This window comes from Acomys minous, assembly GCF_964271855.1.
Source record: "Acomys minous genome assembly, chromosome: 10".
Taxonomy (NCBI): Eukaryota; Metazoa; Chordata; class Mammalia; order Rodentia; family Muridae; genus Acomys; species Acomys minous.
Genome location: NC_140491.1, coordinates 7,206,802 through 7,226,986, shown reverse-complemented (window position 1 = coordinate 7,226,986; position 20,185 = coordinate 7,206,802). Strand labels below are relative to the sequence as shown.

General features: G+C 45.1%; 1 protein-coding gene and 2 pseudogenes across 4 annotated transcripts; all 3 read right to left on the bottom strand.

Moving 5' to 3' along the window:
• Positions 1-1,236: 1,236 nt before the first annotated feature.
• Positions 1,237-5,446, bottom strand: LOC311606500 (proteasome activator complex subunit 2-like; annotated as a pseudogene). The gene is made up of 3 exons: positions 5,436-5,446; positions 3,221-3,974; positions 1,237-1,251 (listed from the first exon to the last, which is right to left on the bottom strand). The product of its transcript is annotated as a proteasome activator complex subunit 2-like (transcript).
• Positions 5,447-7,126: 1,680 nt separating this feature from the next.
• TLR1 (toll like receptor 1) lies at positions 7,127-16,285 on the bottom strand. Of its 2 annotated transcripts, none has more exons than XM_084799512.1 (3): positions 16,219-16,285; positions 15,440-15,766; positions 7,127-9,910 (listed from the first exon to the last, which is right to left on the bottom strand). In XM_084799512.1, the coding sequence occupies exon 3, from the start codon at positions 9,848-9,850 to the stop codon at positions 7,460-7,462; it is 2,391 nt and encodes a 796-aa protein (XP_084655638.1). In that variant the 5' UTR covers positions 9,851-9,910; positions 15,440-15,766; positions 16,219-16,285; the 3' UTR covers positions 7,127-7,459. The 2 variants fall into 2 exon arrangements, with proteins under 2 accessions (XP_084655638.1, XP_084655639.1); XM_084799513.1 differs by lacking the exon at positions 16,219-16,285 and adding an exon at positions 16,130-16,178.
• A 2,297-nt stretch (positions 16,286-18,582) lies between these two features.
• On the bottom strand, positions 18,583-19,430 carry LOC311606499 (large ribosomal subunit protein eL8-like; annotated as a pseudogene). The gene has a single exon. The product of its transcript is annotated as a large ribosomal subunit protein eL8-like (transcript).
• Between the last annotated feature and the right edge of the window lie 755 nt (positions 19,431-20,185).

The following is a 20,185-nucleotide window of genomic DNA, read 5'->3' as shown; positions in this document are numbered from 1 at the left end:
CTGTCTGTCTATCTCACAAAATTGGCAAACACCAATCAGAAAACTCACAGCAATCCACCTGCCTCTGCCTCCCGAGTGCTGGGATTAAAGGCATGCGCCACCACTGCCCGGCTTGCTCATTGTAAACTTTATATGTACGGAAAAGTGTGAAACAAAACAAACACTAAGCTGCAGGCAACAGTGATAATGCTTTTGCATATTTCATCTAGGCCTTTTTCTATGCATATCTTAACAAAATTTAAACCGTGGTGCTCTTGCAGTTTTGCACGCTGAGTTTAATGTTGTAGATATATAAGCTGCCTTCTTTGCTAACAAAATGCCTCCGCTCTGCTTTAAAAAATTATGGTTGGAAATGCATAATGCAAAACTCACTATCTTAACCCCTAATGCTTTATTATATTTATTCATTTAGTTAGTACATACACACATGTGCCATGGCATGCATTTGGAGGTCAGAGAGCAATTTGTGGGAGTCAGTTATCATCTGAACCGAAGTTGTCAGGTTTGGTAGCAAGCACCCTAACCCACTGAGCGGTCCCACCGGCCCATTAACTCTGATATTTTAAATGGCTATACAGATGTCCCTAATTGAACACAACACATTTGTCCCTCCCTGGAAAATTGGAATGTTTAAATTTAAGAAGCTTGTGAGGAAATATTTGTCCATATCTCAACTTATTCTCTGGGGTAGATTCCCAGAGCCGCAGTTACTAGACATGGAACACACACATTTTACAGGTCTCAACACATCACCAAGTCATAGTCCCTTCTTATTGGCACCACATAAAAAGGGCCGTTCTTCTGCCACTCGCTAGTGTGACAATCTAATAAAATGGAATAATGTCAGCCTCAGTTGGGGAAGGCTCCACAAGCAAGTAGACCCATGTGTCACCAGTGCCATTGCCTAGCCTGTTGCTGCTCGGCCTCAGGAAACAGCTCAGCTAAAGGGAAGTGGAGGACCCACTCCACAGGCCAAGGGAAGCCCAGCTTCTCCTTTTCCTGGAGGCTAGAGAATCCAGCCTCTTAGGGTGACCACAGTGAGAGCATGGACAAAGGAGCCGCCCAAGGAAAGACCAGGTGTAGTTGCTTGTCGCTGTTAATCCCAGTTCTTTGGAGGCTGAGGCAGGTGGATTGCCTAGAGTTTAAGGCTAGCCTGGGCTACAGAGTAAGACACTGCCCTGAGCCTAAACTCTTAAGAAAGGAGGAAGAAGAGCTGGTGAAGCAGCTGGGATCAGCTCAGTGGACGGAGGACTGCGGACAGAAAACCAGTTATGCCGCATTTCATGCAGGAAATACATTTAATAGCAAGTTCTCAAGGGAAACAAGCAGAACTCAGAACTCACGACAGCAGATCAAAAGCAGCAGCCTCCTTTCTTTTCTTTTGACAGTGAAGAGAAAAAAATAAAATACAAGGGTTTTTTGGTTTTTGTTTTTAAATAACTTTTCTTTCTATAGTTTTTTAAAACAAAAACTTCTCCTTATACTCTAAGTTCATTACAGAACATTTAGAACATACAGGGAAACTTGTTTTGTTGTTATTGTTGTTATTGTTTGTTTTGTTTTGTTCATTTCTTTCGAGATAGGCTTTCTCTGTGTAGCCTTGGCTCTCCTAGTTTTGTAGACCAGGCTGGCTTTGAACTCACAGCGATCTACCTGCCTCTGCCTCCCAAGTGCTGGCATTAAAGGTGAGCTGCCATGCCTGGCTGGGAAATTATTTAATAAAATAAAAACTGTATGTATTGATCAGTACCCCCACTAGATATTAACACAGTAGAAGTTTCTAACTACTACTATTGTTTTATTATTTCTCGTGTGTGGGGGTATAAATATTGTCTTACTTTCCTACTGCTATGATGAAGCACCATAACCGAAAGTAATTGAGGAGGCTTACATAACTGGCTTCCATAAGCTGAATCAACAGTCTATTGAGGGAAGCCAAGGCAGAAATTCAAGCAAGGCGGGAACCTAGAGGCAGGAGCTGATGCAGAGGCCATGGAGGGTGCTGCTTACAGGTTTGCTCAGCCTGCTTTCATATAGAGCCCAGGACTATCAGCCCAGGGAAGTCCCCACCCACAGTGGGCTGCCCACCCCCATCATGTGTGTGTGCACACATATACATGTGGAGGTTAGACAACAGCCTCTTGTGTCATTGCTCGGGTGCTGTCCACCTTTAATTAATTAATTTACTTTTTTGAGAGAAGTCTTCTCACTGGAAGTCACCAGGTAGACTAGCTTGGCTGACCGGCGAGCCTTTGTGGCTCCACCTGGAGGCAGGCGACCCCAGGGCAGAACTTTGAAAGCCCAGCATTAACAGCTAGAGAAGGTCACAGTGAGGCACAGAACTTTGAAAGCCCAGCATTAACAGCTAGAGTGAGGCAGAACACCATGCTTGTCTCCCATTTAAAGAACTCCACTTAAACAGCGGACATGATAATGTATTTAAAACGCCCCCTCAGTCCTGCTGCGAATGGTCCTGAGATTCCTCTATGAAAAATTACAAGATGCATCTGGCAGCCTACATAACAAAGCTGCCAGGCTTTCATGCGAAGGGACAGACTTGGCAAACCTGAGCCTTTGCCATTAGCTCTTGTCCTTCTTGGAGTGAAGAAACAAAGCCAAGGGACATTTTTTTTTTCAGACAAAAGGAAAAGGATCTACTTGCTTTCAGCATGGAAGTGGAAACTGAGGAGGCTTGGGTCTTGACAATGTGTCCCAGCTTTGGGTTGGTGACCCGTAAAATCAGTGCGTGAAAAGACTAGCCTCCCCACTTACTTCAGCAGAGCACCGTGAAGGTGAGTCTTGTCCTTTTATGGGTCCTAGCTACCCCAGAAGAGAAAAAAAAATGTGCATCTCATACCTCAGTGCTAGGAAATAGAACTGAGCCATGTGGGAAGTTTGCCCTGTGAATGCTGCACTTTGGGGAGCATGTTTGAGCAATCCTCAGTTCATATCTGGGGATCTAGAGGTGTTGGCTAGTCTACCTGGCTACCAGGCTAGCTACCTTAAGGGTGCTTTTTTTTTTTTTTAAGTATAAGTCATCTCTTTTCCTTCTAGTCCTTAGCTCAGTACATAGATGGCTTTTCTTTATTTTATTTTATTTCTAATTTATGTGCATTGGCGTGAGGGTGTCAGATCTTAGAGTTACAGACAGTCGTGAGCTGCCGTGTGGGTGCTGGGAATTGAACCTGGGTCCTTTGGAAGAGCAGGCAGTGCTTTTAACCACTGCGCCATCTCTCCTGCCCCTAGATGGCTTTTCTTTACTCTTTAGGTTGACAGTTTTCTCTAGGTTGCTGCTGCTGCTGTGATAAAGCTCAGCCTAGAAGGCCCTCAGGTTCAGCGCCATGGCCCTGGGCTCCCCGAAGACTGCTTCATCTTGCTCATGTACCAAGGCCCAGTAATCCATTACATGGGTCTCCTTGGAGGCCTTGGCCACAGCATCCCCGCCTCTCGCCCCCTGTTTTGAGAAGTACTTGGAAATCATAGTCTGGAAAGCTTCTATTTTCGTCTTGAGAGCATCCACTCTCTCCAGCACCTTCTCCTGAATTGCCACCCCCAAATCATTTCCATCCTCAATCTTGGGGACCAGGTGCTGGATCCATGTGATTACCAGAATGCATTTCTCTTTGAGAGGCCAGACCTCTGGCTTAACCAGAGGCAGCAGGACCGGAAGCTTCCCATTCCTAGAGAGAAAGCCGCGTTTAGGGACTTCTTTCTTCTCCTGCTTGTCTGTTTCCACCTCATCATCTGCGGGTGGAGGGACCTGCGATGGGCATGTCCAGAGGAGCCCTGTGGGAGGAGAGGTCAGCCACACTGAGGGAATCCTCCTGCAAGAGCTGACTCAGGGGTAGGATTTTCCATGGCAAGAGTGTGCAGAGGAAACCGTCAGCCTCCTGGAACAGAGTTTGTCTGAAGGCATGCACCTGTGTTTACAGGCTTCTCCACTCAGGCGAACCCCACAAGGTGTGGCCGTGCTTCTTCAGTCTCCCCTTAAGGGCACTTTTTATCTTAACCTGTTGTGGTTAATTTAGAAGTATGGCCTAATAACTGTTTATTATTAGGCTAATACTTTCTAATCCGCTAGCAACTAATGAAAACACAGACACCTGTTTTACCTGTTATGTTTTTTTAAATAGCCTTGGTTCACCTGGGGCAGGGCAGATATCAATCCCCTAAACTACCTCCCATATCTCCTCCCTGCCCCAGTCCCATGCCATCTGCTTCTAATAAATTCTACCGAGCTACCACCCATCCATAATCCCAGATACTCGTTAATGTTCTTTGTCTGGGCCAACCGCCCCCCACATATGCCAGCTATGTGCTTCTTCTCCACCTCCCTCGTGGTGGTGGCCTCCTTCTTTCTTCTAATTTCCATTCCTCTTCCGGTCTCTGACTATGTCCCTTCCCAAGATCCTCTCTGTCCCACAAGCCCAGGAACCTTAGCCACGCCTATCCCATGTGGCTTGCTTGGGTGTGTTGGCTTTTTATTGGTCAACAGGAATAAGTTTTTAGGCAAGGTTACACACATTTTGGGGTACGTAAGTCTGCTTATATCTGGGCAACAACCAGACCAGCTCCCAACATTAACCTATAATATAAACAATGATATCAGCTTATAAAGTTTAAGTAAGTTGTTTAACATAATAAAATATGAATGTAAAAGCTAGAATTCAAACCCAAACTGGCTTCAGAGATTGCATTTGAATTCTATGGTTTTCTCATCTATTTATTTCCTCTTCTCCTTCTTTTAGTTTTTTTTTTGAGTCAGATTTTCTTATCTCTGTGTAGCCCAGGCTATCCTGGAACTCACCCTGTAGACCAGGCTGGCCTTGAACTCAAAGAGATTGGCCAGTACCTGCCTTCTGAGTGCTGAGATTAAAGATGTGTGCCTCCACCACCTGACTTTATTGCTACATTTTTTATCTACACTTTGACCTGAATTCTTCACCCCTCAGCTTGGGATTCAGCAGGAGATGCTACAAATTCAATTGCAGCCTCTTTGACCTCCCAAAGCTTCTCCTGAATTAGGTTGTGCATATACAGGACTGACCTAATGTCTCAAAATACTGACTTTATGGGATAAATTCTAGAAAGCTCTGTACCCTTTAGACTTGTGAGGTGTCAGGGGCTGAACTGTATCAACCAATAGGTTGTACCCCTCATGGGACCCTTCTTTGAAACGCAAGCATTGCAGGTGTAGTTAAGAGAGGAACATTAGTATCGGACAGAGTCCAGACCATAGATGTCTGTATGAAAATGGGAAATTACCACATAGAAGCAGACCTGCAAACCAGGAAGACAAGGTGAAAAAGCATAGGGAGAAAACAGCCAAAAGCAAATCCAGAAGAGACAGGGAGCAGGCCCCACCCCCCACCCTCCCCAACCCCTACCCCCCCCCCCCCGAGCCTCCCCCCTCACAAGGAGCCAACCCTGCTTACACTGTGGCCATGAGCCTCGGAACTGGGAGATAATAAACATCAATTGTTCAGTCTGTGCAGAAGCAGTCTCTGCACAGAAGCCCCAAGGCTACTACAAAATTGCTTGCTAAGGAGTTGAGGCTGGGTTGTGAAATCTAGAAGTGTAATTTGGGAAGTGTAGCAGATCTAGAGGAGATGGAAGAAGCCAGTTAGAATGACTGTCGCAACTCCATTACAGAATAACAGTGTTCATGGCTCATGGCCACTCCCCATTGTGTTCCATAGAAATCCCTGGTTCGGACCCAATAGTCTAGATAAGACCATTGACAAACTGCCCCTCCTTTTCTTTTTCCTCCTCTTCCTCCTTGAGATAGGATCTAATTATGTAGCCCAGGCTGGCCTGGAATTCAGGACCCTCATACTTCAGCCTCGGAAGTTACTGGGATTGCAGGCATGCACCAGCATGGCTGACTGCAGTATGGTTTTACTTAACTGTTGACAACCATATACTTTTCTCACTTGTCATAAACCTCATATCCAACCACACCGGGACACCAGCCTCAGAGTGAGTCTAGGCATCTCAGCTATTGCTCTCTATAAGGTAATGGTCTTTCCTGTCTTCACCATTACATACGGAGGCTTCCTTCAAGACTCATTGGAAAAACTATCATTTCTGGGTCTTTGTTTTGTGTTTGTTTGTTTGTTTGTTTGTTTTGAGACAGGGTCTTTCTATAGAGCCCTGGCTGTCCTAGAACTTGATATGTAGACCAGCATGGCCTTGAACTCACAGAGATCCACCTACCTCTGCCACCCAGGTGCTGAGATTAATTAGCTGTTATTTCTATTATTTCTAAGTTGGCTAAGTTAAATAATCTCTGAATGTCATGGTGTGTTCCCATTTCATTACTCTCTCTACATCGGAGACATAAAGACTTCTTTGATTCACTGGAAGTTCCTTAGAACAGTGAATTTACAGTATCTGAAGTCATGTGTAAACTACGTCTTCCACTGCCCCTCAATCCCTCTGCTAAGTGGGAACCGAGAAGAGAGCTTTATATGCAGGTGATTTACATGGGAAAGTAACACCAGGGCCCGAGAGTGAAGGGATTCAGAGGGTGAACCCAGAAAGGACAATGGAAAAGTCAACCTGAAGTGAGTTGAGTTGGAGTTTTCCACTGTTGACCTGGCACACAGAAATACACATGTCTGCAGAGGAAAGAGCTCCTCTTGATTCTATGGTAAATTCAACGCATGTGGTTATAGCAAAGAAACAACTGACTCCATTAAGTGTTTGAAATTAATGGTTTGGAGGCCTGGAGAGATGGCTCAGCAGTTAAGATCTCTGGCTGCTTTTGCAGAAGACCCAGGTTCAATACCCAGCACCCATATGGCACCTCACAACTGTCTGTAAGTCCAATTCCAGTAACTCTACTGCCCTCTGCTGGCCTCTGAGGGCACCAGTCATGCATGTGGTGCACAGATGTACATCCAGGCAAAACATCCATACACATAAAACAAACAAACAAACAAAAATGACAGCACTCAGGAGGAAGAGGCAGTCAGATCTCTGTGAGTTTGAGGCTAGCCTGCTCTACAGAGTGAGTTCCAGGACAGGACAGCGAAAGTACACAAAGAAAGCCTGTCTTGAAAAACCAAAAAGAAAGGAAAAAAGAAAAGAAAGAAAAAAAGAAATAATTTCAACCCAAAGTATAGCATCCCACTAATTTTTATTAGCACACACTATGGTAAACTAGGGCTTAAAAGCACAGCTTGCCATATCATAAAGTCAAATCACTTTAGGTTCAGGCAGGTGCCAACAGCACCATTGTTAGGACTCCCCAAAGCAGCCACACTGATGGTGTGGATATTCTTGTTTGTTTGTCTGTTTATTTTTAGAGACAGGGTCTCTCTGTGTAGCCTTAGCTGTCCTAGACTCACTTTGTAGACCAGGCTGGCCTCGAACTCACAACGATCCACCTGCCTCTGCCTCCGGAGTCCTGGGATTAAAGGTGTGCACCACCACACCCAGCCTGGGGTGAATATTCTTATCGCTGTATGAAACATGTTCCTTCTGCTTGGCTAACCAGCTTGACATTAATGGCTGCTCTTAGGTTTGCCCAGAAAAGCCCATGTTTGCTCTTCTCTGTAGGCCATTCCAAGTAAGTCCTCTGTGCCATGAGGGTCTTGAGCTTGTGGTAGTTGGTAGGGATGGAGTACTGTGGAATGGGTTCCAGCAAGATGAGGATCAAGTTATCAGACCCCTCGTGGAAGAGATTGTGATGGGCAAAGTAGAGCTCATAATGGCACCACTCACTCTGGATGAAGTGAGGGGACAGCACAAAGATGGACTTGTAACTCTTCTCAATGAAATGTATGATGTTCTCCACAATGCTCTTGCCAGGGACAAAGTTTCTCTCATGGAGGCATACCCAGATGCCATCCTTCTCTAGGTTTGGAAGCAATTCACTTTTTACCCAGGAAGAATCATGCCCACTGTATGAGACAAAAGCATGGAACTGCAGGTTTCTCTGGAGTTCCTCTAAGGGGATGTTCCTGGCCCTGTGCCGGGTCTGTGTCCACTGACAAAGCATCCTGAGATACCAGGGCAGATCGAAGTAGAGACAGAGGAAAGCCATGGTGGCAGCCAACACCAGCACGATGGCTCCGATGGTGACAGTCAGCAGAACAGCATCACAGGACAGTGGAGAGAGGTGGAAGTCCTTCAGTGAGGTTCCCTTAGTGCTTTCTGGGTAGTCACATGTGTAAGAGTCAGGCCAGCCCACCACCGCGTCTCTTGACAGCTGGCTTATGTTTTTGACAAAGTCTCTCAGCTCACAGGTACATTGGAATGGGTTGTCGCCCGCTGCTACGGACCTAATATTCTGACAGCTCTGGAAGAAATCCTCGGAGGGGTGGGAAACTGAGTTATGGTCAACGACCAGCACAGAAAGGCTGCTGAAGGCCCCGCACCCAGGAAGGTCAGCTAAAGAGTTGAATGCCACGTTGAGTTCCTGCAAAGCTTCCATGTGGGCGAGTTCTTTAGGGATGGCTTTTATTTTGTTGTTGTGAAGGTCAAGGACCTTGACCTTGGGAGGCAAGCACCTGAAAACAGAGCCGGTAAGCATATTTGAAGAAAGATTTAAAACCAGCAAGCTCTTAGTCCAAAAGCATTGGCTTCCCGTATCACTGTACCTTAGAGAATTCTGGCTGATGTCTAGATTTTGTAGAGACATCATCTTCTCAGACATAAGAATTATATTTTCAAGGTTTTTTAACTGATTCTTTTGCAAACTAAGTGTTTTCAATTCAATTAAGGTTCTACAATCTTTAAAAACTATGTCTGTTAAAAGGTTGTCGGTGAAGTCCAAATACAGAAACGGGCTAAGTTGGGGCGGGCAAAGCATGTGGACCATGCGTGTTCCTGACACTGTAACGTTTTGGATGTTCATATTGGAAAAGATACTGTATATGTAACTTTGTGGGAAACTGAACACGTCGCTGACAACTTGATGTATCGACAAAGCCTTCAGGGAAGTGTTGGTAGAATACCAGAAACCTGTGAGGTCAAGGTGACCTTGCAGTTTCAGGTTTGAAATTGAGAAACGCTCGATGGGTAGTTGCCAAACCAGCCGGAGCAAACGAATGAAGGAGCCCCATGTTGTTTCCACGTTGTTTAGGATGAGATTCGACAGCCTCGGATTCCTCCTGAGCGCTGACAGAGCACGTAAGAAAGAGGAGCAGCCGTTGTCTTCATGCACACACTTGATGTTAGACAGTTCCAAACTGACCGTCGTCCTCAACGACACATCCAGGAGAAAACCAAACTCTCCTTTCGAAGGGAAAACAATGTGCAGGGTCTCAGCGCTGATGTGCTGAAGGCACGTGGGGTCTTCTCTCTCTCCGTAAGTGTCTCCTAAAACCAGCAAGACTTTACTGATGTTCAAATGAGCAATTGGCTGCACACTGGAGTGTTGCACCTTAGAACCACTCAATCCCAGAAATTTGAGTTGGGACATGTTGCCAAACTCGTTGCATATGGGCAGGGCATCAAATGCATTGAAGGAGAGGTCTAAGTGCTTGAGGTTGACTGCTGGGTGGCAAGAGATGACCCTTAACTCATTGTGGGACAGATCCAAATATTCCAGGTCCGAGTTGAATTTGAAAACACTGATGTCAAGATACTGGAGTCTGTTGTAGGACATTATCAGGACCCTCAGCTTGGACAAAGAGAGGATGTCAGAAGTCTGGAGCTCAGATATATTGTTTTGTGATATATCTAAAGTAGTTGTTTTCATGGGTAGGTCCTTGGGCACTCTGGTGAGGTTCGCTTTGGGCCTCCTAATGATAAGCTCACTTTCGTCAGATAATTTGATTTTGATAAATAGCAGCCCCAAGACAATGATACAATAGAAAGCGATAGAATTTGTTTTAGTCATTGTATTGACATTCCTGAGGTGGCTGCTACTCTTCAGAGCATCTCCACATAGGTACAGATCCTAGGGAAAAAAAAAAGTCATATCAAATGATTATATTAAATTAGGCATTTAACATCTTTGTTATTAGAGATGCACAAAATGAAGGCTATACTCTTCCCCTAAACCAGGAAGTTTGATAAATTAGGTAGATGGTAGATAGATAAACAATAGGTGGTGTAAATGCTAATCAAACAAATACCTGGAGAGACATAGGTGATATAGTTATAGATATGAATATAGACATGTAAATAGATGTAGGTGTGTGTGTGTGTGTGTGTGTGTGTGTGTGTGTGTCACAGTGCATGTGTGGCAGAGAACCTGTGGGAGTCGGTCCTCTCCTTCCACTGGGTAAGGCCCAGAGACTGAACCCAGCTTGCTGGGTTTGGCAGCCCATGCCTTTACCCACGTAGCCATCTTGATAACCCCAAACAACTTTTTACATGGCAGGAGCTGGGGGAGGATCCAAAGAGACGACAGTCCTGCTGATGCCTGGCTTTGAACTTTCAGCCTCTTGAATAAATTACCATTGCTTTAAGCCACTAAATTCATGATGATTTATGGCAGGAGCTGTAGGGTTGGAACACAGATGGTACATAGAAACTCCTTATCCTGGATAATTTAATGCTAACTTGACACAAGCTAGAATTATCTGAAAGGAGGAAGCCTCAATTGAGAAAATACTTCCATAAGATCCACCTGTAGGGCATATGTTAAAAGCAATGATTTATGAGAGAGGGTTCAGTCCATTGTAGGTGTGGTGGCGTCCCTGGGCTGGTAGTCCTGGGCTCTATACGAGAGCAGGCTGAGCAAGCCAAGGGGAAGCAAGCCAGTGAGTAGCACCTGGCCAAAGCCTCTGCATCAGTTCCTGCCTCCAGGTTCCTGCTATGTTTGAGTTCCTGTCCTGACCTCCTTCAGTGATGCAGTAGTTAGGAAGTGTAAGCCAAATAAACCCTTTCCTCCCTAAGTTTCTTTGGTTGTGCTGTTTTATTATAGCAATAGTAACCCCAACTAAGACACTCCCCTGACTCTGACCCTCTCAAGCACTTATTAAGAACCCAGGCTGAGACTCAATTCATGCCCTTTTATGCTTTGGCATGAAAAGTTCAGGTGTCTCACAACTTTGTAAAGAGAGCCCTGGGTGGCTGAGTGAGAACAGCCTTGGCATCACTTGTTACCTACACAGGTTTTTGGGTCTAACTTTGGTTTTACTCAAAAGCTGTTAAAGATCACAGTGAAAGGTCATCCATTCATTCATTCATCTACTATTTATCCAGCCAATATATATGAGTTGTCCACTAGCCATGTTTTATTTAGGGCCTAGACACAGATCAGTGAAGAAGACAAAGGCCTGTTAATAAACAACTAACTTTAATTTCACAGAGTGCTGAAGTGTAAAAAACCGAGTCAGGGGAACGGTGATCACGGCAACATTCAGCTTTGGTTGGTTCACTGGAGGAAGCTTTCTTTGAGGTAGCCCTGGGGTAGAAACTGAATGAGGTCAAAGAACTGAAGGAAGAGCCCTTCTAGCAAATAAAATAAAATAAAATAAAATAAAAGGCAGATACAAAGTCCAAAGATGGACCTCGGCTGAGCCGGTAGGAGGAACAGGGAAGTCAGGTAAGGCAAACACAAGCAAAGGCTTAGGGTTAAGATCACTCAAGGCCTTGCTGATCACAGCAAGGAATTAGAGTTAGAGCCCATGTTAATTACTTCTCTCTGCTGTCATGAAATATCCTGACCAAAGCAACTTGTGGAAGAATGGGTTTGTTTTAGTTTATGGCTCCAGGGGACAGAGTCCATTATGGAGGAGAAGGCTTGGCAGTGGGAGCAAAATGGATGATCACATCTTCATCCATGCACAGCAGGCAGGAGGGGAGGGCACTGAGGCATGGCTATAAATCCTCAAAACCCACCCACAGTGACAGACATGCTTCTCCCACAAGGCTCCACATCCCAAAGACTTCATAATCTCCCTGAATAACACAAACTGGGGACCAGATGTTCAAATACGTGACCCTATGGGGGCCACTTCCCATTCAAATCGCATCAGATCCTACCTAAGTCATGAGGATATTGAGTCATAAGAATAATGTATCCATTCATTTATCCAACCAGTATTGGAAGGATTTGAGGACATTCATTCATTCATTTATCCAACCAATACTGGAGGGATTCAAAGATTAAAAAGCTTCAGAAAATCTTTTTAAATTCCTCTACCACATGAGTATTTTCCCCTCTGAAGTGCTAGACATTGTTTGGTATTATGCACTTTGCTCTAGCTATCAACTCATAATACTTTGGATACTGACCCATTGTCATCTGTCCAGTGGCATATGAGAACAGAGGGAGATGTGTTGAAATAAACCTTAGAGGCTCTTTCAATAAAGAAGAGCCAGATTCCTGTCCACATGCCCCTCACCATACATCAAACGGCAGAGATAGATCTGAACAGTTCATCCCTCAGAAATAAACCTGGGCCATAAAAGTTCCCCAGGCTACACATGTGGACCACTCTGGTTTCCAGAGCTCTCCCTGGACTTACCCCTTTGCAGGGGTGTCCCCAGTTGCCCTGGCTGGTCTGATTTCTTCACCAGCTGCATTCATCAAGACTGGGCAAGATCCACCTGTCATAATGATATACTTGTAGGTTTCTAGGATCCCAGGAGTCCTGCTCAAACTATGGCACCAGCCAAGGACAATACATGCAGTAAACTTTGAACCCCTACCCAGATCTAGCCAATGGACAGGACATTCTTCACAGTTGAGTGGAGAGTGGGATCTGATTTTCACATGAACTCTGTTGCCCTGTCCACGTCCCCTGGATGAGGAGGCCTGGTGGCACTCAGAGGAAGGATAGCAGGCTACCAAGAAGAGACTTGATACTCTATGAGCATATACAGGGGGAAGAGGTTCCCTCAGTCACAGACATAGGGGAGAGGAGTAAGGGGAAAATGGGAAGGAGGGAGGAATGGGAGGATACAAGGGATGGGATAACAATTGAGATGTAATATGAATAAATTAATAAACTATATTAAAATAAATAAATAAATCTCAATAATAAAATAAATGGCAAGTAATAAAGTTAAAAAAAAAAGACTGACTGGGTAAGAAAGATGACAGCACATCAGTGTTTGTGAAAAAGGCAATGCCAGCCTTTTCATGGCATTGACTGCCCTTGGAAAGCCCTAGAACCGTCCCAATCATCCCGCTCCAGCATTCCAAAGGAGCTGGAGCCATGTTTAAACGGGTGTTACGGGGATGAATGGGCTCCCAGAAAGCTACATGTTTGAATTTGAACCTTCAAGGCGGCGGTAGAATTAGAACACGGGCCCCTGGGAAGGTAATAAAAATAAAGTTATGAAGACAGAAGTCTCATGAATGGGATCAAGGTCCTTACAAAAAGGACTTTATAGGGCTCTCTGCCTGTTTTTTCCATGCAGGCATGAGATGGTGGCTATCCATAATAAGATGGCTTTTGCCAGCCCCCAAGCATAGAGCACTTTAAACATGGACGTGTAGCTTCCAGAGCTCTGAAGATAACTTCCTCTTGCTTTGGTGTGTGTGTGTGTGTGTGTGTGTGTGTGTGTGTGTGTGTGTGTGTGTGTGTGTCTCTAGTCCCATGGATCAAACTAGGTCCCAGTACATCTCTCTGTCATGGGCTACCTCCCCAGCAACAAGGTCCTGTCATTTCTGAGCCACGATCATTCTTTTTACACCAGCCCAATCTTAAGAAGAGAATGAGACTAAAAATAATACCCAGTTCCCTCCTGGGCAATTCCTGGGCATCCCAGGACAGAGCTGCATGGTGCACTCAGGCTGGAGTTTGCATAACTGGGCTTAAGAGTCGCTTGGCCTTCCCTACTTATTTCCATGTGTGCATCTAAATCAGAGACTTTCCCACTGTCAAGGCCAGACTTCAATGGGGCTGTAGTCAGCAGTGTCAGGCATAAAATGTGGAGAGGTCACCATCAGCAAGATGAAGTATCATTGTTTCTTTCTTTCTTTTTTCTTTCTTTCTTTGTTTGTTTGTTTTCCAAGACAGAATTTTCTGTGTAGCCCTGGTTGTCCTGGACTCACTTTGTACACCAGGCTGGCCTTGAACTCACAGCGATCTGCCTGCCTCTGCCTCCCGAGGGCTGGGATTAAAGGCGTGCACCACCACCACCCAGTTATCTTTGTTTTCCTAACAGCAACAACCTCAAAGGGCTAGAATCGGCACATGGCCAGGTATGTAATGAAACAGCCTGTCCCAACCATGTGAAAGTGTGCCTAAATCAACTGACCCCAGAGCCCTTTAACCTCAAGTCATTAGCTTCAGGTACTCAGTTCACGAAACCACTTTTCATTTATATAATTAAGAATAAAAATCTTAGGGCTGGTGAGAAGACTTAGCAGGTAAAGGCAGCTGCCACCAGCCCTGACAACCTGAGTTCAACCTCTGTGACCCACACAGCAGGAGAAAATCAACTTCCATAATGACTTCCACATGTGCACATATAAACACACATGCTCAAAAATAAAGAAGTAATTTTCTAAAAAAGAAATCAAAGTATTGTAAATGAAAAAAAGTGAATTTTACGTATTTGCAGAAGCCATAAGTTGTAGATAACAAGCTTGCTAAAGTCACTAAAAATCAATGTCTAAATTTTCTAGTTGAAACAAAACCAAATTCTTGTTATTATTTTAGGGTTTTTTGTTTGTTTGTTTGCTTTGTTTTGCTTTTTGTCTCATTCTGTTTTTGAAACAGCCTCTCAATATGTTACCCTGGCTATCCTGGAATTCACTTTGTAGATATGTAGACCCGGGTAGCTTCAAACCTGCCGTGATGTCCCACATCAGCCTCCAGAACGCTGAGAGGACAGGTGTGTACACCATGCCCTGCCAAAGTATTGTTGATCAAAGTCTTAATGATAGTCACGTGACTCCCATCTATTTTAGAACCTCAAAACCACTTTACCATGAACTAAGAGAATGATTTGTTAATTGAACAGTGAAAGGAAACTTTAAAAGCTTGAAATCTTCAGATATATTTATGTCCACTTTTGATCCAGGACAAGCTTAACAGCCATCAAACGACACAAGGAAGCAAGACTTCTGAGTTACCTTTGCTCAGTAACTCTGGGGACATCAAAGCAGGCTTTGGCTGGCCTTAAATGGACAACTCGCACACAGTGGACCTGGCTCATTAAGTTCAGTTCTGTAAACCCATGTGAAGAGAAACTGTCAATTACCGCTGGAAGGAATGGGCAGAGGGCAAGGCCTTTTCTGCTTGGCTTTGGGAACTTCTGCCCTGATCAACGTGGATGTGGCTTAGAGAACATTCTGAAAACCCACTTCCAGCTCCCCAGAACAGTTTCAATAATCCCAGGAAACAGACAGGAATATCCAGTAAGAATAACCCAGAATAAAAATGAAAATAAGATTTCCCATTAAAACGAAGCTGTACTTCTCCAGGAGGAACTGAGTTGCCCTGCACAGCCTGTTTTCATTGGCACAGTGAAATGCCTGAGACAGACTTCTTGATAAAGAAAAGAAGTTAATTTTACTTACAGTTCTGCTCAGCAGTCAAGCGGCCACATCTGGCTATCTCCTTGGTAGCAGAATCCCAGCGCGGTGCAGGGCATCTCATGGCTCGAGATGGGGACCTATGCATGTATGCATTCTGGTCGCTCCTCTTATTAATCCACCAGTATTCAATCATGGGCTCCTTCTCTGATGATCTGATAAAACTCAATCCTAGTTTCCTCCCAAGGGACCACCTCCAAATGCCACAGTTAGACTGAGCTTCTACTTTCTTGGTGCCTCGCAGAGGGTGTCACATTCCAACACATGGGCAGACACACTCAGCGTATGCGGGTCACAGCGTGTCCTGTTGTTCTGAATATTGCATTGAGAGGAAGATGAAGGGGGAAGCAAGAGGGGAAGAGATGGGAGGAAGGGGAGGGAAAGAGAGAGGGGAGAGGGGAGAAAAGAAGAAGTCATCAAAAATGAAAATTAGCTGTGTCCAAAAATCAAAAACACCTGAGACCAAGAACTCATCAACTCATCGCTTCACACACACACACACACACACACACACACACACACACACACACACACAAAGACACACAAAGCTCTTGAAAACAAATCACATGAGGGGACGCTTTTATCGAATTTAGGTTGGGCAAATACTAGCTTCAAACCACACAGCCACACTAAGTAAATATCAGAAACAAGCCTACTTAAGAGAAACATCCATACCTTGATCATAGAGACATTTTCTATTTCCACATGGCAACCAGCACGGCCCTTATTTTTAAAAACAGAGTAAAGTGACTTGCTTTACTTACCAAGACAACCTGCCTGTCAGGCATAGCAGTGAGAAATTCAAGCCCTAACTTCCTAGATCATTCCATTGCTAATTGCTTTCAACATTGAAAGAAACGGATCTTTTACTGCCACCTATTGCTAATCCCTGGAATTACACCACATGGAAACCTTAGAGCCCATTTTCTCCAATGAAAATAATTTGCAGACTTATACTCGAATAGAGTTATGGTTCTATATTTTACTACAGTAGCCTCACTGCTGTTCCCAGTAGTGGAGTGAACCAGTGGTTCTTAATAATTCGTAGATCATTATTGCCTGGATCCAACCTGCTTACCACAGTGGCTGTGACAACGCTGGGTGCGAGGATCCGGTGCGTCCCAGCAGCTTTGCTTTTCCTCTGGCCTTTTGAGCATCAGCTCACTATCTAGTAACTGAACAGAGGCAGTCAGCAGGGACAAGATCAAAGTTTTGCAAGAGATATATTTTTTTCTATCTTTAAGAGAAAAGATAATTCGTGAGAGGCTTGCCAGACAGATGCTAATCATGCCTTTGGGGGTCACTAGTTTTCAGATGTGATTTGGCACAAAACTTTTCCATTGATATTTTCTAACTCCCTTGAGAATATGAGCTTTTAAAGTGTTAAATAAAAAAACAAAAACAAAAACAGTGCCACCAAGGCTATGTTTCCTCACAGAGGAGCCAAGATGCTTCCTCTAGCTTGGTTTTGGTCAGCAAACTCAAGGAATCCGTTCTGATGGTCACATTTACGAAACAACCACACAAACAAGCAACTGAAGCTAAAGAACGGCATCTGCCTCCATGCTTGTCCTCAGGCCGGTGACAGTGACAGTGTGGATGTGGAGATGACCAAACTCCCTCTCCACACTGATCGAACGTAATCATCCCCACTCAGGGAGTGAAGGTCACTTCCCCTAAACTAAGAACTCTGAGGTTTCACTGTGACCTGTCTCTGTTCCCCAGCTCAGAATTTGTTTAATGGGGAAAATGTGTGGTTAGATATATTTATGAAACTGAGAGCACTCACCAACCCCCAAACACACACGACTTCTTCCTTTAAACTCATAACCAGAGATAGGGGGTGTCTTTGAGAATTCAGCCCTTGGCTCCCGTGTTTAATCAGTGCTCTCTATAGGAACAGAACCAACAGAATGAATTTGCATTTACATACGGGGGTTTATTAGAGTGGCTTACAGGCTGTGGTCCTGCTAGTTCAAAACTGGCTGTCTATAGCAGAAAGCTCAAGTGTCCAGTAGCTGTTCAGCCCATGAGGCCGGGCGTCTCCGCTGGTCTTGAGTATACATTGGTATCTTGAAGAAGTAGGCTCTAATGCCAGCGAGGAATGACGAGAGAGAGAGAGAGAGAGAGAGAGAGAGAGAGAGAGAGAGAGAGAGAGAGAGAGAGAGGGAGGGAGAGGGCAAGCAGGCAAAGAGCAAAACCTTCCTTCTTCCTTCTTCCTTCTTCCTTCTTCCTTAAATAGGCTGCCACAAGAAGCTGTGGCCCAGATTTAGGGTAGGTCTTCTGATTTTAACTGATTGGAATTGATGTGGGGCTTTCTACCTCAAAAGATCCAATTCACTAAAAATACCCCACAGCAGCTTGGGCTTCTAGTTAATTCCAGATGCAGCCATGTTAACTACCAAGAATATCTATCGAGGCTCTCAAAGGTTCAGGCGTTGTGATCCCAGATCTAAAGAAATGCCTAAGGATGTGCCGGCTGGTGCAACAGTGGCACAAAGGTTATATAACCAACCACTCCCGGGTCAGATCTGGTGAACAGGAAGGAAGCCCTTCCGGGTACCCAGTACTGTAAGCCTGGTCAGTGTTGGGGGATGGTTTTGTGCACTGTGTACTGATTTCCGTGCTCAGGGATCTAACAGTTCTGGTCCTGGGCATCACTACTGAAGAGTCTCCTGTCTCAATGTTGTGTAAAGCTTGCTCTGGGTTAGGGTTCAGGAATAGCCGCACACTGACCACTCAAACACCAGACTCAGGTTGAAAGATATTGATCGACGGCTTAACTAGGAACTGAGCAGCCAGGGATACAATCTGAACTCAGGAGTCAGACGGTGCCTTTGAGCTGTTTTCAAAGTGAGTTTTTAAAGGAAAAGCAAAAGGAAACCCACAACCAGGTAGGAGAAACCAATTTTTTCCAGGTACAGTGTGTTCACCCAACTGAGAATTATTCTCCATGGTGTCCAGGTAGCTAGACAAAGCACTTTAAGCTGATTGATTGGCTGGGAGCTAAAGTAGGGGAGCATTGGGGGGCTTTCCAGCCCTCTGTGAGAAGGAATACAGCAGGATGCTGCTTTCTTAATTCTAATAGAACATATATTTATCTTTAGCGCAAGCAGAATATGCATTTATCATTTTTTTCTTTTTAAATTTGTAATTATATTTATGTACAGAAAACTTAGCAGTGTACATTTAACCAGTTTAGTGGCAAGGTCTTAAAGCCTTTGCCTTTTCCAGCTTGGCAATGCGAGCCTCGGATTTAGGACCCAGGACACTGCCTCCCCAGTGGCGATGGATCCCACTGTATCTGTCATTGTAATTGGTCCTAAGAGCTTCCGCCAGCTTAGCCAGAGCTCCCTTGTCTTCCGAGTTAACCTGTGTGCAGGCAGCAGTGGTGCGAGTCTTCCTGTGGACCAGCCGCCCCAGCCTGGCCTTTCCCTTGATGATGCAGTAGGGACCCCATCTTTCCACACAGGGCAGGTAGGAAGACCACCAGCTCAATGGGGTCTACGTCGTGGGCAATCACCACCAGCTGAGCCTTCTTGTTCTCCACCAAAGTGGTGACTGTACTGACCCCTGCTCGAAGGACAGGCGGTCTCTTAGTCGGGACATCCCCTTTCCCAGCAGCTTTCTTCTCAGCACGCGCCAGCAGCCTTTGCTTCTCCTGAGTTGTCTCTGGCCTGTACTGTAGGGAAGCTTAAGCAACTGGGTAGCGGGTTGCCTGTCCAGGGCCTGGGTGAACTGGTTAATGGCACTTTGAGCCGCTTGTAGAGGATGGTCCTTTGCCGCTGCAGCCTGATGTGGCGGGGCCGTTTAACGAAGTAAGTGAGATCTCTTTTGGGCTGGATATCCTGCCTAATTGCGAAGTTCTTGGGCCTTTTCTCAAACAAAGGATTGACCACCCTTTTGGCCTCCTGTTTCATCACCACGGCGGGGGCGGGGCCTCCTTCTTCGGCTTGGCCTTCTTTCCCTTGGGCATCTTGCTGGGCTGGAGGAGCAAGCATTGAACCTGAGCTTAGTTTCACCTTGTGATCAAAATGGAGACCTGGACTCAAAATGATTTCTGATATGCTAAGAGTTGATATTAATAGAAAAGCCACATTTATGCTAAGAAGTAAAGTAGGAGTTAATGAGTGGCTATTATTATGTGAAAAGTTTAAGCTGATTATAGCGTCCTCCATCATCTCTGATTGGTTACTAAAGAGCTGAATAGCCAATAGGTGGGCAGGAGAGCTGAGGCAGGGTTTATGAGTCCCAGGGTTTATGAGGAGGCGTCCAGATGGAGAAGAAGAGAGATGAGAAGGTCGCCATGAGGACACAAATGGAGCAGGAGCATCCAGGGTGAGACCGGATGGCAAGCGATGGGGCACGCAGCTGGGAAAACAGTCCAGACCACGCAGAGGGGTTCGAATAGATGAGTATCTGCCCAGCTATAGTGCCTTAAAGTTTATTAACACATGTAATAGGTCTCCATGCCATTATTTGAGAGTTAGAGCGAGCATAGAAAAAAAAAAACCATACCTTTTATTTCCACAGGTGAAACTACAATAAATCAGGAGGTTATATGCCCCGGAGGGGAACTAACCACTGGTGTTTTGCTAAATGGACATCCTGTCAAACTGCCCTTTGAATATTAGTATTTATAAGCATAGGTAGCAGTGCCTTCAACCTTGGCCAGAGAAGCCTCTCTGCAGGGCTCATCACTTAATGAAGAGACCCCTTATTTTCAAAGTG

Excerpts from the sequence above, each read along its gene's own strand:
- TLR1 (XM_084799512.1), bottom strand. The coding sequence starts at position 9,850 with ATGACTAAAACAAATTCTATCGCTTTCTATTGTATCATTGTCTTGGGG.